The 18,428-nt window shown below is 42.8% G+C and overlaps 1 protein-coding gene across 1 annotated transcript in view; it reads left to right on the top strand.

Moving 5' to 3' along the window:
• Nucleotides 1-18,428, top strand: part of LOC310813822 (protein phosphatase 3 catalytic subunit alpha) — a 62,340-nt gene that overhangs the window by 11,658 nt on the left and 32,254 nt on the right. The window contains exon 2 of the mRNA XM_083682952.1: nucleotides 17,775-17,975. Within this exon, the coding sequence (XP_083539078.1) occupies nucleotides 17,775-17,975 (201 nt within the window). The remainder of the gene's footprint in view (nucleotides 1-17,774; nucleotides 17,976-18,428) is intronic.

The raw sequence follows: 18,428 nt of genomic DNA, 5'->3' as shown, positions 1-18,428 counted from the left end.
GTGATGTGCCATTGCCTGGCCACCTGTCCCCATAACGCCACTCTTTGGCCGTGCCAAGACTTGGTGGCTCTAGCCGACGTTGCCTACCGCCCACTTGCCCAAGCTGCACATTTCTGCTCTTGACAAAGGCTTGTTTTGTTTAACCGTGGGGGTCTATGATATCTCATGTAAAGCCTCAACAGTGTGTGGTATAGCGTCTATAGGGAGGAGGTGTTTGGTGTCTGGGGGTGTGATTCATTTGGTGATCTTTCTTGATACAGGTGATAATGAGTTTATTACCCAGTTAATTCGTTTTTTCTCTCTCTCTCTTTCGCTCTCTCTCTGTTTTTTTATTTTTTATGACTAATGTATTATCATTATCAATATCCTTAGCTACTCAATTTAATGGTCAGCTATCTAAAGGGCCACTCTAGCATTAGAGTCCATGTCTTCCTTAGCTTGAGACGCACACCTTTGCCTCTGATAGCACGAGAGCTTCACCCATTCACAAAGGCCTCTAGATAACCTTCTTCTACTACTTCTTGGTCGATGTGGGAGCTTTAATGAATGACGAGGAATGTAATCTACAGTTTAGACCACAGCTGTATATTGGTCAACGGGACCACTGGTATGGCAGGGGCTGTGCTGTTTGCTAAGTGTTGGCGCAAAAATAGAACTCATCTCTTTGGTATCCGTCTAGTAATTGCATTCTAGAAATGCCAACGTCTCTGCTGCCAATGAGTGCTCCTCAGGAGGTGCGATCACGCCTGTTGAGGCATATTTTCTCGAAGGCAAGCTGTGAACGAGGCTAAAAACATGGAAAGCTGGTTGGAGTTGTTTGAACCTTGCAGCATCACTCATTTGATCAGTGTTTCTACTATTGGATCAGACTTGTTCTTTGATTTCAAGGTTTTTTGAGCAATTGATCAGATATTTGTTTCATTTAGTTGGTTAAAAAATACAACATCATACGACATAATACAAGAGAAATCATAGAAATGTTAATACATTCTATATGTGTTAAGTGTGGTGTTTTTCTATCATTGATGATAGTATTACATGCAAGGTTTCTTTTCATGGATGTGTAGACTTCAGGGATATCGTGATGCTTAGCTAATCCTTGGGCCTGAGACCACAGTTACCCCTGCTCACTGCCTCCTTTCAGCACGCACACTGCTAATCAGATCAAAAGAATATCAGGCATGCCACTTTTACTTTTGTAACTTTGCTGTCATCTTTTAAAGACACATTTTCATTGACCCAGATTGAATTAATTCAGGTTTTTATCAAGAATGGAAAGGGAAGTGATTTCTGGAACACTCAACACTTAACCTTGGATTATATACTTCTAGCACATCTGTGACTGTGATTTTTGTAAAATGAAAGTGAACATTAGAGTGCAATTTCATCCAGGAGTAGACTTAATAGGGGTCAATGTAACTGCCCCCAAATCTCTTACTCTTCCAGAATTAATACAGAACCAAAAATAAACAGTTAAAGCACTTTACACCTAGACCTACAACCTAACTCCTCTTCACAGCTTATGCTGAGTGATACCGAACACCAGCAGAGGTATCTGCACCATATCTGCACCTTGCTCTCAGCCGAGTTGCCGCCCTTCAGAATGTCACCGCTCAGGACAAGCCGTCAACAAGGGCTGCTTTGTAAAGTGGCCGTGTGGCCACGGGGGAACCTCTCCAGGGTTAGTGCGGACACGTGTTCTCCATAGACCCGTGTCGTCAGCCTCCCCAGACGCAGGCTGAGATGACAGGATGATGGAGAGTCAAATGGGAGGGAGACAAAGGTGCTGCTTGTATGCAGGCTGGGCCAGGTTCGTGACGAGAGTTCTCTCACTCCCGAAATCCAAACACGCTCTCTCCAGTTCCCTTCTGTCTGACCTTCATGTTCCCCGTCTGGAGGGAGACCACTAGAACATGCCCCCTCTCTCTCCCACAGAGAGTCGTGTTCTCAATCAAGTTACCTTGTAAAAGACATAGAGAAACAAATATCACCCACAGCAATACACATCTCAACAGGCAAAATAGCAGTAAAAGCTGGCCTTTGATGGACTTTACTTTCACTAACATTGAGTTACCCCTAATACATGTGTAGGAACACTGTAGTTACTGTAACAATTTTGTATTAAGATCATATTACATAGTAAATATGGTTATCCCATGGTATATGGAGGGATTAATGTTTTTTCACTAATGGAAAAGGGAACCTCCTTATTCCAGTCTAATAATATAAACCGCTCAACAACATTACTAGGCTATGACAAAATATTGAGTCAGTCAATGTTGAATACTCTACACTTACACTTCAGTGAGAGTGTTGCATAACAGTGTGTGGTATTGTCCTACAGAGCCTGCTATAGTCTGACAATCGACAGTCATACACTACGGTAATATGCTGCAGTTCCAGCTGAAGGTAAGCTGTCTATTTGGCCAGACTTGAGCAGCAGCTAAGCGTGCTCCTCCAGCTCCAGCACCCCGTCTTCCACATCCTTCCAGCCTCATGCATTGTTCCCTGTCGGCTACGCTCTAAAGCTGATTACAGCTCCGGCTCTAATGAAAGCTAATCCTGTGTCACGGCATAGCGGGGAGGCAGGCCTCAGCATGGTACCACCGACGGGGAACGTCTTCTTCAGGGGCTGTCAGAGGGCTGACTCGCTCTTCGTAGAGGAGACGCCACAGCCAGTTAGCGTCCTCCCTGGCCTTAGGAAACATTTTTCAATTTAATGTCAAAACAAGTGGGGGGTTTTGGGATCAAATTCAGGTAGTTCTTAGCATCTTCAGCCATATTTGAGGAAAAGCCCTATCATTGTTTTCGTTCTTTTCTTAGAAGTCTTATCTAATTGGCCACAATGTGCTCAGAAGAGCAAGCTTACGTATCTCACCACAGGTTTCCCATAGTTCCTCACACCCCTGTGGACATCTCCCTAATGAGATGGACACTGTCACAGTTTGCTTAGGAACGAAGTCATAGGAAGATAATAAATATGTCTAAGGAGGTGGCTTGACATAATGACAAGGGCCCTACACATCAGCATGCTGATTTCACCAGCCCCTTCCCCGTATGTTTTCATTGATTTATTGTGTCGTCCCACTGGCCCTCTCATCCTGAGCCCTGACTCATCACCCCTAACCCCCCCCCCCCACCCCCCACCCCCCACCCTCGCCCCTGCACCGTCGCAGTCATCCACCAGCTGTGAACTGGGTCCCCACTGGCTACTTCATGTCATCGATCTCCCCACCGCATCGATGGCTCACCACACGCCAACCCACTGGCACGTTGTAGGCAGGCGGCCAGCACAGGGACTTCCCCCGAGAACCTTCAGAATTATCTAAAGAACATATATATACATTGCTTCGAGTCAAAGCAACAGCAAAACATTTTATTGCCCTATTGGCAAAGCTTTGACGTAACCTTTCGTTCCCGTCTTAAATCTGTTTTAATGAGAGGATTTATGTTTTATGCGTGTTACTCACCCTCAGCCTACAGCCTATTCTCACAGCTCTAAACCCGTGCTATAAACGCTGTTCTCTGGAGGTGCCGCTGACAGTGTTGACAATCCTGAGTGACAGGCTGGGTGGATGATGCTCCTGGGCTTGTTATGAGTTGGCCTTCTACTACGGAGGTCTCTGGCTCACTGTCACTAATAGGAAGTGTCTCTCAAGGGCCATTTTATGTAAGGTAGACACAGATGTGTACGTGCAGCAGTCAAGCAGAGACACGTTTGATGAACGTAAAACTTCTCATCTTCAGTTTATTGAGAAATCATACATTTCCCGTTTTCTATAATTGAATTGTAATTTTGATTTACTTCCTGAATTGAACTGAAATTCAAGCGCGTTCCCCTGCACTAAATGAGTTATCTAGTTACAGTAAGAGGACCTGTAGCAGCCCTGTGTTTGTGTGAGCTATGGTCTCTAAGCACTAACATTCCCTGCTGAAGGCAACTCATTTTAAAGCCAATATTTTCCTATGATGGATGAAAGATTAAGACTGAGGCTGTTCAGCTCCGTTTCCTTGGCAACCTGTTTACTCATTTCTATCTAATATTTTCCAATTTTCGTGATACGATGTAAAAGCCTCGTTTTTATAGGTTTATGTTATTACGGTAGATGGGGAGGGTAAAGTGTGGTTGGGTCCGTCCGTCCCCTCACTGAGTACATCATTAATGTTTCTATGGATCTTAAAATACAATGAGTAATGACAAGGAGAAAGAAACTGCCTAAGGGAAGGAAGGGAATTAGATAGTATGCAGCACTGTACTAAATATGGAATAGTAATTGAAAACAAGGGCAAGTCAATGAAAATGTGCTCGTATTTACACACATCAGCGAGGGCTAGAATTCCCTGCTGCTTAATATTTCGGTCTCTTATCGATATGTATCTGAACATATTTGAACATATTGATGAACTTCCACCGAGAATGACCTCCGTTGCAATTCTCTTGTGCACTGCGAACATGCTGAGCCACTCATTATCCAGCAGTGGTTTGTATTGTTGGTTATTTAGGTCCTCTTCATATAAACATGCTTATCCTTATGTCACACCTAGATCTGTTTGGTTTTGACAGTGCCCATTTGGACTCACTCCACAAAGCAGCTAGCAGCTCTCCTCTTTCCCTCACTTTGCATTCTCTGCTTCCTCTGGCCGAGTGTGCCAGGAGCACCTACCGTGATGTGTGTGTGTGTGTGTGTGTGTGTGTGTGTGTGTGTGTGTGTGTATGTATGTATGTGCGTGCGTGTGTGTGTGTGTGTATGTGCGTGTGTGTGTGTGTGTGTGTGTGTGTGTGTGTCTCTGTATGTGTGTGTGTGTGTGTGTGTGTGTGTGTGTGTGTGTGTGCTTGCGTGCGTGCGTGCGTGCGTGCGTGCGTGCGTGCTGGCCTTCGTGCGTTCGTGCGTGTGTGTGTGGGTGGTAGTCATTTGGCTTCGGCCTGCTTCCTGCTCCTGGGTACACAGAGCCGCATTGAGTTTACATTCCCCTTTCTCTCCCTCTCCTCTACTGCATTTGAAATCGAGGCATAATTAAGGTTGGAACCAGTGTGCTCAAAGGCGCAAGCTTCAAAGCCATGTTCCGCTAACTGTTTCGTCCTGAGCCAGCTTCCCTCATACTAATGCATGCTAAAGAGCCACACGCTAATGTCTAAATGGCCCTTCATTGCTAGCCTTGAAGCCTGGAGGCTGAGTCCAGGGTCTGTGTCTATCAGCGAATAGACGAGAAGCCAGCTCCGCCGAAGCTGACAAGAGCACATTTGGTTGCCATGAGTGCCATTGTTTTGGGCTTCATTTACAATATGGAAAACCAAAACTGTTTCCCGGTTCCCTTTAGTATCTGTCCGTTCAAAAGGTTGGATATCCTCTAAGGTTGGATAGCTGCAATAACCTCTGCAGCTTTATTAAAAAAATCCAACAACATTTTTGAAAAGGAATGAATCCAAAAGGTGGATCAATAGACTTCATTGCGCTTCAACACAAGAAAAAAATGATGATATAGAAAAACACTATGATATAGCAATCACTTCTACGTAGATCAATTCTCTGATACTGTAGGAAGTCCAGAGACAACCCCTAGCCCTTTAACCCTTGACCCCATCGTCTTACGACAGATAGCGCAACTCCGTCCACACTGATCTGTCTGATAACTCACAAGCAATTATGGGAAGGTTAAAAAGTAGCCTGGCTAAAATATGCGCTGTCAAAAATGTTACCATGGTTACATTGGGACAGACAAACTTTTCAGCCTCAAACAAGTCATGACTATTCAACAAAACAATAAAAAAGTTTCTTTCCAGCAAATGTCTTAGTCACATGATTGTTTGACTAGCAAAGGTGTTTAGAAGTGGAGTGTGCAGTATTTATTAGGTTTGAGAACGACAACTAGCATAGATTGGTCAGCTAGCCTACTGGTTTAGTCACATTTCATATGAAACATTTATACTTCTGTGTACTGTATACAAAGCAGTGCATATAAGTACCTCAAAAAAGAAGCCAGGTACTATAAAAGCCAAAGGGTTGAGTTTTGATAGTTTGTAAAGTAGGTTGTAATGCCACTGAAAAACAATGGGCGGTGGATTGATTTTCTGATGTGATGGCACTATTTCTTGAAAAATCTTGAAAAATCAATTGTTCCACGATTTATAAGACAGGTAGTTCAGGCGAAGCGGCGTTGCGCTAGAATGATGACACCTGATAATGCTCTTGACCCCAGATCTGATCTATAAGCGAGATGGTGATAGCAATAGGCTATAGGTCGAATTTTCGCAATCATGCTTATATACATCCAGTTCTTTCAAATCTACCTTGGTATCTAGGACTAGGGGTTAGGAGTCGCGTCTGGATCTCACGATAGAGAAAGGAGTTTTCCAGGCTGACTGTATCCAGCCGTGCACATATAAGAGAACAGTGTGTTTTGGAAGGAGGATTTCAGTGGGATTACTGTTCATTTCTGCTCTGGCTTTCTTTGCTTTTGAATCTTCTCTAAATGAAATTGGCAGCCATAAGCCCTGACTTAAATGTTCTTTTAATCCCTTTCCATATAATAACGCAGCATGCATGCTGTGGACCGGGGGCGTTGCTGGGGGTTTTAAATATGAGGGGCTTGCCCCAGAATTTATTAGGCCTTAATTGTATCTGAAGATTGCATCTCCCAGGCAGAGTGCTGACTTATGAATTATTGATTGACAGCTTAATTATAGCCATTTTAAATGAGAGGGGGGTGGTGAGAGTAAAAGCTGTATGGGTAAAGGTAAAGCTAATGGGATTTGAGAGAGTCCTTAGGGAAACCATGCTTATTTACCCAGTGGGTTGAAGTATACAGAGCAATGCAAACAATCATTTGTTTTCGATCCAGACATTGATGTTGTGCGGAATTACAGGTGATGTGCTTCTGTGCAGGTCTGAGGTGTCATAAAACAATAGGTGTTATTAAAATCTGTTTATTCTGAACATGACAGAAAAAAAATCCAATTCAATTTAATAGAATCTACTGAAATCTCTGTACTGTAACTAGACTTTTCTTTAGTAGATATTAGCATTTTTGTAATGCCTTTTTCTTCCCTCCTCCCACCACCCTGGTACATTTGAACCCCTTCATATTGTCTGGCTAATAACAAACCCTTCTCTCCTCATGATTATGGTTATGTAACTTAATTTGCATGCCCTGATCATGCTGTTTGGGGAACGAGACTCACACTCTTTGTGTCCTATTCAACACTTGGCAATTCTGCTCCAATAAGACAGCATGACTGCTTTTTCACTGAAACACTATCAACTGGAAACCACTCTGCTGAGAGCTTAATGGAAATATGTTGAAAGATGTTAGAGGTTTTGTGGATGTTGGTGGTAGTCTCTCTATTACCCCAATATGTGGTAGCACACTGAAAACAACCATGTAACCATGAGAGGCAAGGGAAGGTTGTGTTTTTTCCTGAATTATTGATAAGTCATGTCAGTAACTTCTTTTTCCCCTAATTCTAATGTCCCCTAATTACCTAGTACAGAAACAACATGGTAACAGTGTAATTGCATGATCATTACAGAATTTACTGTATCTGTCACTTGTTAGCACCAAGAAGGTACCAATTGTATTAAAACATTCCATGTTTGAAATTGAAATTAGAAAATTAAAAGTAAAAGTCTGCGTTACGAAGTCGACAGTATCTGAAGTTCAGAATCAGCACTGAAAGACTCGTTCAAAGTCCCGGTACAGTTTGACAAGGTGAGCGGTACGGCCGTGGATGCTTCTAGACATTTATCCACTGTTCGTGTTGTCTGACACACTGACCAAAAGTGAATCCCACTGCTATACCCTGATCTGTAGGCCACATTTGAATGTGTCTAACTGCAACTGCACGGCACACCAGCAGGTCTGCCAGTGAGCATGTGAATGATCAGTGAAGTGAAGGGGCTGTACCCTCGGCTGAAAAAGAAGATGTATGCGCACCTCCCGCTGGTTCAGGAGACATGGTAGATAAAGCAAATGTCTCGAAATGATAGATGTCAGCAACGCTGATACCGTATGTTGCTTTTGAGCTTTGTTAAGCTCATTTTATGGAGCCCCCCCCCCCCCCCCCCCCCAGGAGAGTCACTGACCAAAGATAGGGGGTTTGTTTACTAATTTGTAGTTTGGATCACTTGCTGCGTCATTGCGTTGTTGTCACGGTGTATCACACCACTGTGTATTTTTCCTTTCCTCTCATCTCCTCTTGTACTCTGCCTCTGCCTCGCTTTTCCCCCTTTCTTTCTGGTGGTCATGCAGAGACTGGGGGTAGTGAAATTGCTGGCGTGGTTAGTTTTCTTGGGGTGTATGTGGGTATGGTAATTTCAGCCAAAGCCTCACCCACGCACTCTGAGGGTACCCTCTATGTGCCATGTCAGCCATTTCCCCGGGTCAAACCCCCTAGTGGATTGAAAGGTGCTGTGCACTACAAGATTCATTGTCTTTGGTACCAAAGCAATGAAAAGAATTTAAAGCATTGTGTTTGAATCATTGAATCTTTATTGGCTGCAGGAATCAAATGTCCATACTTTGTTTCTTTACTAAACAAGTAGCCTACAGTCTCTTAATTGATTTCTTTATTAATCGAAGTCATATGCTTTATCAGCAAAGACATTTGTATGTCTAATAGTGGCAATTATTATTCAGCTCCTATCATTCATGCACCCATTTGTCTTTTTGCAGATTTACTTTTCCTGTCCAGACATCTTCAGACAGCTTGTTCTTTTTTGTCAGCTCTGCCTGGGGCATCTGTGGTGTAGTCTGATAGCCAGGGGGACGATAGCCACAGTCACGTTGCTGCTTTGCCTGAAACCCACAGAAAACAGTTATTTCATGAGCTGGATACTTGCATGTCATTATTCCAGAATTGCAGGGTATCAAGCACACATGTTTGATACCATTCCTCATTCCATTCCATACAATGAGCCCATCCTCCAATGTCTCCCTCCACCAGCCTCCCCTGCTGTATACAGTACAGTGTAGATATCTTGTGCAGTCAGGCCTGTTCATCTTCTCAGCAGCATGTCTTCACGGTGCTGAACAGGCCCGATGGGGACATCAGAGAGGGAGGGGGTACAGTATCCAGCCTACTCTGTAATAGTAGTCTTTATGTTGGACTCCCAGAGCAGACAAGCCTATTGTAGTACCAGACAACTGTTCCTCTACTCCCCCACCATCTCCTGTCCTCAGAGAGGCATGCTGCTTCAAACCAGTCCATCCTGACCGGTGCAATCTGATCTTCAACAATACATTATGTCCCTTCATTTTCGAGGAATAGGACTTAATTAATGCCTTTTCTTACTGTTACTGGGTTGCACAGGCATGAAATAATGTTACATTGTCAAGGTTTTCAGCGTCCGAGATTGAGAGATCGAATTAATGAATCATTAAGAAGCTGCTGTTTATATAAACGTGGGGATGCTTAGCAATGCTATTCTTTGAGTTAGATGAATCGCTGCTGTATCCCACTCTCTCGGTGGTCACAAAAGGCTTCTTCTCTTCATTTCCTTCCATGCTCATTTTAGCAGAACTGCTTTTACCTATCATAAGTACTTTCTCATCAGCTGTTGTGACGGAATAAGGAGATGAGCAGAGGACGCTAATGGAGACTGCTGAGACAGGGCGTGTCTGATATTTGGGGGGGAAATGTTTTTATGCAACTGTTAAAATTATATTACTATGGATATTTGTCTCCCTACATTCTATTGCTGGTCCTTTGTGGCTGTGATTTGTCAATGCTATAGTATAGGTAAGTTTGCTATAGTTAGTGATGTGTGTTCTTTCCGTGTTTGAGAGGGAGGTCTAATGAAGAGATGCACGTGGTGCAAACCCTTTCGTAAATAACAGTTTTTTGGCCCTTGATATGGGAGTTGGTATTAACTAACAATATGGACTGTGGTTTGAGGGAAGTTAAGCAAAGATATGATTATTGTACGTTCTAAACAGAAATGAGCTGCTCCCAGTAGCATCCCTCTGAGGCAGAATGGCTGTAGTCTTAGGTAGTTTTAATGACTCAGCTGTTTAGCAGCAAATGACTGTGTTTACACCGATTCAGCTCTGACTCCTGTCTGTACTGATAGCAGGCAGTCATTTATTTCTCCCTAGTATAGGAAATCCTTGAAGACAGTCAATATCAATCCATGTCAATAAGAACCAAAATGGAACTATTTGTTAAAAGCTATTTGTCATTATTGACGAACAAAAGAGATAAGAGATTATCACCCGTTGGCAACCTGTTTTTCTATTGTTGTTTTTGGTTGTTTTGTATCAGAACACTATGATTTAGTGATCTGGCATCATCGTGGTATATTGTACCTGGGCACACCTGTCATAAGACCAAGTGTATTTCCTGGGCTTCATTTGGAGACCGCATACGCTGCTCCTGGCGTAGGAGTGTTTGAGGACATATGTCCCCTTAAATATCTCCCCAAAGCCACTGGCTTGGCTTTTTAGAGGATGCTTAGATGTTCCTTGGGGCTCAGCTCCTCTGAAGTGTCGTCCAGCCAGGCTTTCAGCCCATTCTGATTGTATCTGCTCCATTTCTGGCTGTAATTAGCCAACTGGGGCCACAGCAGGGTTGAGTGGTGGTGAAGGAGAACCATGTGGCATTGGAGTAGGAAGTTGCCATTGAGCATCAAGGATGGAAGCATAGTGGGTACAGAACTAGGAGGAAATCAACTCCATACACTTGGTTGAATGAAATACATATTGTATACTGTAGTATTAGAATTGATATCAGAAAGGTGATCTGTGATAGTGATTTGTATTGTCGTTATTGAAATTAAATGTGTTTGTGAGTCATTATTCTCCATTTTTGATGAAAATGTATTGAGGTCAGAGAAGGCCTATGCCTAATGTTTTGCTTTTTGGAGTTGCCCATGTACTTTAGAATGCACAGGCTTGAAGGCAAACTTACACTCCAACAATAATCAATCCTATTTGGCAAGTAGTTAACCGTTGCTGTGTTTCATGCGTCTGGGAAAATAGACAGAGATGAGATGTTGCCCCATGGGAAATCTTTTTTTTGGCATGATTGAGCCCCACTATGGTGCTCCCCCTTCCTCCAATATTCTTGATTCTGTGTGTGTGTGTGTGTGTGTGTGTGTGTGTGTGTGTGTGTGTGTAAAAATGTATTACAATGATCCATGATGGATAAATGATCCATGTTTTTTGTATAAGTGTCTGGTTTTCATAATCTTGAAAAAGAAAGAATGTTACTCAAAGGAAGTTATTCAATGTACGCACCAAACATCAGATCTGCATTCATCACAGCACAACAGTCTGTATTACAGTGTCCTGATGTTTGAGCGTTTGGTGCAGTTAGTTCACACGTACTTTGTAACATTTGAAGAGGAGGAGACAATGTTTAAAGTCAAGTGTCATGTTTGGTCATATCTGTGTTCCATCATTCAACCTGCAGTCTAAGTATTCAGCATTTGTAATGTCCTTATGTATATGCCTACCTAAAATCTGAAGTGATTATAACTCAAGTGCTGACCCCCAGAATGACCAACATTGTTCAGTGCAATCAGCCTATTTTATTATAGGCCTACTTCTAATCTGTTGGACAGAATTTGTTTCTGTTCCCTGCAGTGGTTCAAATAATGCATGATGGGGGAATACATTTAAAACATATGAGGGGGTGTCTGTTGAATAATGCATTATAATTTGCTCTGCTAGGAAGAGATGGGCAATGTTGAAATTGTTGAAAATGTGTCTTGAGTGGAGCCATGAGTGGAGAGATGGCTCTTAAGCATTTATGTAATGAAACTTAGGGTACTTATTACCTTTTTGATAATTAAGGATCTCATTTTTCGCTAATTACCAACTGAAATGTTCTATTCGCTGCAGTCACGGGAGGAATATCAATCAGAAAAGAGAGAGAGACTCAGCACTGACTTTTGAGTCACAGATAACTAACATATTTGGCGTAGCTAGTTTTTAAGCCCTAGGAGAAGGTACTGTACAGTATATCTTTGGAATAAAGGAAGAAAAGATCTGTATGTTATGCAGGCAGCACCTCTTCATCTGTAATGCCACTGGCCCTCGGCACACCTGTGGCATGCTGAGCGGAGCGTTGGATCCTTTCACAGGGCTTGTCAGCCTCCTCCATTGCCTGGTGGGAGTCTTATGGTAAACGACAGAGAACTATGACTCACAATGATGTAGTTAAGCTGTGCCGAAGTAATAGCGAAAGTTCAGACTTCAATAACACTGACATCTCCCCCCACCCCCTCCACCCCCACTCACCCACCCACCCACCCACCCACCCTCTGTCCCCCTCTTTTTCTCTCTCCCTCTCTTTCTCTCTCCTTTTTCCCTTTTTTCTCTCTCTCAAGAGCTTGCAGTGTAATTGCCTGGTTACATGGCAGGGGGGAGAGTGATGATGAAATTAATGAAAGCTATCAGCTAATGGGGCCCAGCTTTGAGTCATCCTGAGTAATCAGGCAGGCTCGCCTCCAGTCAGGCTGCACTCTCACAGTTCTGAAGCACTGCAAGGCTCGGTTGAGGTGCCATTTTCCATGTTGTTGTTTGATATTGGAATTTGCGGGAATTACTTGGAATCCGTGCTCCAGTAATTCACACCACTTGCATTCATTCGCATGCATTACACATAGCATAGTTCTTATTTGATGCTTTTCTCTTACCTTTCTTTTGTTTTTACTAAATCACTCTGAAATGTCTGAGACTACAATATTTCTATTAGGATAATTGACATTGCTCCGTCCCATGAACAGCTCTGTGTGAAGGAAGTGAGCATTACTGAACCATGAGAAAACTTTTTGTGAAATTCCACCTGCGGAAATGGCTCAGTTTTTCCACAGCCGTGACTCTCGGAGGCTGGAGGTTGAAGTGGGCCCACCATGGAGCCAGGTGTTGAGAGGTCACCAGCGTGCCACCAGACAAACACAGAGCGTCCAACAAAAACCAAACTATACTAATGTTCTTTGCCGTGAAAATGTTTTAAAGAACGTTGTGTCATCGTGTCAAAGCTTCCCTCGCAGCTGCAGTTGAAGTTGGAACTGGAGCAGTACATTGGGACACGCTCCACTGGCAATAGCATGGCTTCCAAATCCATATGTCGCTCACCACTCACTATGGAAAAATCCCCAATTTAATATAAAAACATAGAAATGAAGATGACATTGTGGATCATCATTTCAGAGAACTTATTTCACTCCTGTTCTTGGTGTAAGAACTGTTTGGGTGAGCATTGGGAGAGATGCCACATAGTCCCAGTTGAAAAGGAAGGTGTGACGTGATGACATAACTTGCTGTAACATTGTATATGGTAAAGATCAACATACTTAACTGTAGATATATGTTGGGTGGCCCTTTAAGTGACAATAGTACCTACAGTGCACCCCCAAAATGTGCTTCACTTATCGGCCCTTTTCTACATACAGTCCAGCTTAAAACATGCAGACACTCTGCTGCAGAACACTGCAATTTGTCATTGTCATCACCGCCATATTGATGACGTCAATTTAACGGAGCAATATCCTGACACAACTATCACTTTAAAGCTATTTACACAACGAAACAATGAGATGTCTGTATGAGTTAGGCTGCCCATCAATCACTCTCAAGTCACTTAACAGACACACACACACACACACACACACACACACACACACACACACACACACACATGCACACACATACAGACACACACACACACACACACACACACACACACACACACACTCAGAAACAGAGAGTGCTACTCACTCACAACAATAGCCAACATTGTTTGTCAGGAAGCAGCCTGCTGAAAACGACTGCATGAATGTTCATGATGATATGAGTACTTGTATGTTACAGACAGGGTGAGAGCCGATGTATAGTTGCTCTAGGAGGCCACAGACTGGCCCTTTAAGCCTGGGGCTAGAGTTGCAGAGCAGGTGCTGAGAGGTGGCCTGGCTGGGGCCTCTGGTAACCCTATCTGGGCAGGGGGTTTATAGAATGCCCCAAACAGATGAGAGGGGATGCACATATAGGTCCACACCACATGGTACACAGCTAGCATTGTACCCACTGTTGTCTGGAGAGGCCACTTTTGTTCACCGTCATTGAGTCCCATGTTTCCCAAAGGGCGGCACATCGATTGGCTCTCACATACTCTTTATCTGCATTTGAGCCTCTCGTTCCTTGCTCCTTTCGTTGGAGCGAAAAAGCGACGGGGCAGATCGTAAGACGAACATACATCATGGTTCAAACATCAAAAGATACAAGATACAGGGGGTAGGTACAGTACACCAACCAGCGTAGGCCAGAGCCCCTTCTTGATCGATGCACCATGCCGACGACATCAAAGAGTCTCGCCAAACTCTGACCAGACTTGGAGTGTGTGTGTCAGCCAGGGAACATGTCGGTAGGTGTGGTATCTGAATAGTTTGACTGGCTTGTCAATTGTTTAGTGTCGATGACTGATTCCTGATTGGAATTGTTATGAAGGGAAGCACACCTGGCAGCAGCACACCGGGAAGCACCATAATTATACTCCTGTTTTTCTTTTCTTTTTTCTTTTTTTCCCCTCCTTTCATTAGTACAGAGTGACATGGCGGCACAGTAGAGGTCTGATTACTCATGATGTCACCTCTGGGAAATCAGTGGCCCTCAGCTGTGAGATCTCCCCTCTCAACAGTTCTCTGGTAATGGCTACTGGCACACAGCATTACTCCCTCATTATGCCTGGGGATGTTAATTACCAAAATATTATATTTTTGATGTTGTGAAACTATTGACTTTGAGTCCCACTTCATGATTTTCTTTCATGTTCTTCTTAGGCCATACAAACTTGATCAATTATTATTAATATGGACTGTTATCTGATTGGGCCGATTGTAGTTATTGTTTTCGCCAGGTAAGAACCACTAATTTGGGGCAGTTATTGCTTCAGCGTGAGCCGTTGGCGTGACCAGCAGCACAGCAGCTGAAACGTGAAAGCCGACAGCAGAGCAAGGGAGAGATTTTAAGAATCTTAGAGTTAGTTTAGATTTCTATATACTGTAAGGCAAGACCTGAGTAACAAAACAAAAACAACTGATTTCATATTTTGTAGCTCAACTCACAGCTGTGTTTAGTGCTGTTCAAGGCAAGATGGACACACTGGCTGGCTGAGGTCTGACTGAGGTCTTAAAGGGGCATTGTTGTATTTTAGGAGAATCAGAAGTCATTTCATCATTAGGCTACAATTTGAATATGCTTTGTAGGTTTCAGGTCAAACATGGCCAATGTTTAAATAGCATCATTTTTATTAAAGCCACAGTCTGTCATTTTCCCAGTAATTTCAAATAATATATACTGTGGTGGCCTACCCCTAGGTTTTGATAAATATGACTTATAAGCATATGAGGTAATTACAACTGTGGCCCAATTCCTTCAACAGAAAACCCCAAAGGGACCCCAAATTCATTAATATTAATGTATTTAATAATCAGACTGAAATGTAGAATAATACCGTATACAGTATATCATAGTTTTCATGTTTATTGCTCGCTTCATTTTTCTGAAAATGAAATCCATTAAACAATTAAACAAGTTTGCATAGCCTTATTTGCAATGAACTATCAGGGAGGCGTACATGCAGCCATGACATTGTCCATCATCTGAGGGATATTACTGGACATGTCATTGTACTGAAAGGAGAAGGATAGACTTTGTCAGGAAACAAAGTCCAATTTGATTCTAATTTGTTTTATTGGATTCATTATGTCTTCTTTTAGAGCTCTTTGTCCTTCAGTTTGAATGTATTGTGGTTGTAATTACTGTTGTCAATACTAAAACAAGATTCTACCATAACAGGGAACTTTGAGGGACTTCTACATCAACACACAATCACCGCAGGAGGCTTGGATAATTCTGTCATTTCAAAGTCCTAATTAGTGTATGCTATAATTAGTTTTTATGTTTGATAAAGCACCTAGCACCAGGCTATTTTATTGTTACTTAGGGCTATATTTTAACGACGTAAAAACCAGTCTGTGGTTCAGTTGGTAGAGCATGGTGCTAGCAACGCTTAGGTTGTGGGGTCAATTCCTGCTAGGACTATATATATACTGGAAAATGTACGCACTCACTGCAATGTAAGTTGCTTTGGATAAAAGCGTCGGCTATATGGCATATATGTATATACCGCAAACACTGTTGGGGGCGGTGGCATTTAGGGGGTTTGTCTGAAATATTAGACTTATTATATTATATTATACAAGGCCAGACTTCCCAGCGCACATCAGACAGCGCTACAGCGCAATGGTATTTTCACCTGTTACCGCTGACACAAATTGCCAAAATACCCATGTTTGGACTTGCGTCCATTTTGCGCCGGCTGAAGTGTTAGTTCAACTCTTAAAAATCGGAGGATGGGCTCATTGTAATGCATGAAACAGAATAAGGAATGGTATCAAACACGTGTACCATTCCTCATTCCATTTTATGCATTACAATCAGCCTGTCCTCCGATTTCTACCAGCCTCCCTTGCTTCAAATATGACATAAATACTGCTATTATACTGCTAAATACTCATATTTGTATTCAAATGTGGTTTTTTTGGGGGGGGGGAATAAATTAGTTCTGTTCAAAGGCAGTCATTATGGTAATTGAGGATAGATCTAATAATTATGGTTTTGTTTTGTGCAGACGTGAGATTGGCACTCTGAAAGGCATTTCTATGATTCCCTCCAGCAAAATGAACAACAAGATAAATTACAGAGTTCTTATCAGTAAACATATTATTTTTTAGTCAGATCTACTCCAACAAAAATACTCTTAACCCTTATAGGATGGCAGTTCCAATACGGAGGGTTGGCAAGGAAATTTGGCGATGTACTGTTAATAGCAAAGCATATCTTAATATTAATAATCTGACTCCAAGTAATTTAATTAACAGTATGTGCTAAGAATTGTTGAGTTTGTGCTGATCTGTGCAAGCATGGTCACGTTAGAATTAATGAAATGAGGCTTTAATAATACTAACTTATACAATTATTACAAGGCAAATACATCATAGAAAAATGTTACGTTCTTCTCTCATGGTAAATGATAGAAAGAGAGAAGGGTAGAGAGGGAGAGAGAGAGAAACAAAGACACACCACATGATCTGTTACTGTATTCACAAAACAACACCTGGGACCTCTGACCAGGACACAAAGAGAGAGAAAGAATCTGTCTCCTACTTCTGTACTTATACCCGGCTTCAACCATAGTATTTAAATTAACAGCTATTTGCAAGGAGAACCAATAAGACTTCATCCTATTCAGATGACACTACAGCATTAACACATTCCAGAGGGCTTGTAAACATCACAGAGAGATCACAGTCATTTGGCCCATCAGGGGAAGGGATCTCAAGAAAGAGGGGCAGAATTGATGTTTCCCCCTTCACTCTGCCTATCAAAAGGGTCAGCTGCCAAAAGGGCTGCTAGCCTGCAGCAAAATCATGTCTTTATGTTAATTCATGATCATGCAAAGACAGAGAGGACTGTGAGAGTGGTTGCTTTCCCATCACTTCTTTGCTCCTTGCTTACTGATCGTATCAATAGGAACCAAAGAGATGATATATATACAATCCTGTGTTCTTATAATTCAGTGATCTGAGGGTAGGTTTGTGATGAAACATCGTTTTTTATATTGGTAACCTCATTAAAGAGCAGCAAACTAGGGACATCAAGCTTCCTTTTTCAGTATTTTTTTGTCCGTCCAGCTCCTGTGCTAAGTTTGGTTGTACGTACAGTAAGTCTTCTTTTATGAAGGTCTATAACTGTCCTCTTCTTTTTTCTCCCAGCTGTCCCTTTCCCACCCAGTCACCGGCTCACAGTCAAGGAGGTGTTTGACAGCGATGGAAAGCCCAAAGTGGATGTGCTGAAGGCCCACCTGACCAAGGAGGGGCGCGTCGATGAGGGAGTCGCTCTCAGGCTCATCGGCGACGGAGCCGCCATCTTGCATGCAGAGAAGAACCTGTTGGACATCGAGGCCCCTGTGACAGGTCAGGCACCAAATACTAGGCACTCTCAGGCTCTGGGTAGTTCAGGTACCTTCTGGGTAGTTCAGAAACAACACCTAGCTCCCCCCCCCCCCCCCCACCTCCTAGGCACTCATTTGATCTGAACAGATTGGATAGGTACACAGTATCATTGTAGTGCCACCTTGCCTTCTAACAAGCTACAGAGAATTTTCGCCATGTTGCTTATACCTATCCAAGTGTTTCATATAGGGCCCTGGGTCTCATGTCATGTAGCACCCATACCGAACCTTCCCCTGAGTGCATGAGTCAGCAGGTTTCAAGGATGTGTGTGGGCAATGTGATCGTCCACCACAAAGCTGTAATGAGCAGAGCGACAGAGGTCAATGAAGCTTTCTGACTCACCAGGTTTGCTTTAAGTATGAAATTGGCCCTTCTTGGATGGATCGACTTGAAATGGAAAATGACTCTGACCGT

Source organism: Argentina silus (genome assembly GCF_951799395.1).
Source record: "Argentina silus genome assembly, chromosome: 1".
Classification (NCBI taxonomy): domain Eukaryota; kingdom Metazoa; phylum Chordata; class Actinopteri; order Argentiniformes; family Argentinidae; genus Argentina; species Argentina silus.
Note: the sequence above shows the minus strand (reverse complement) of the source record. Positions and strands in the feature narration are given on the sequence as shown.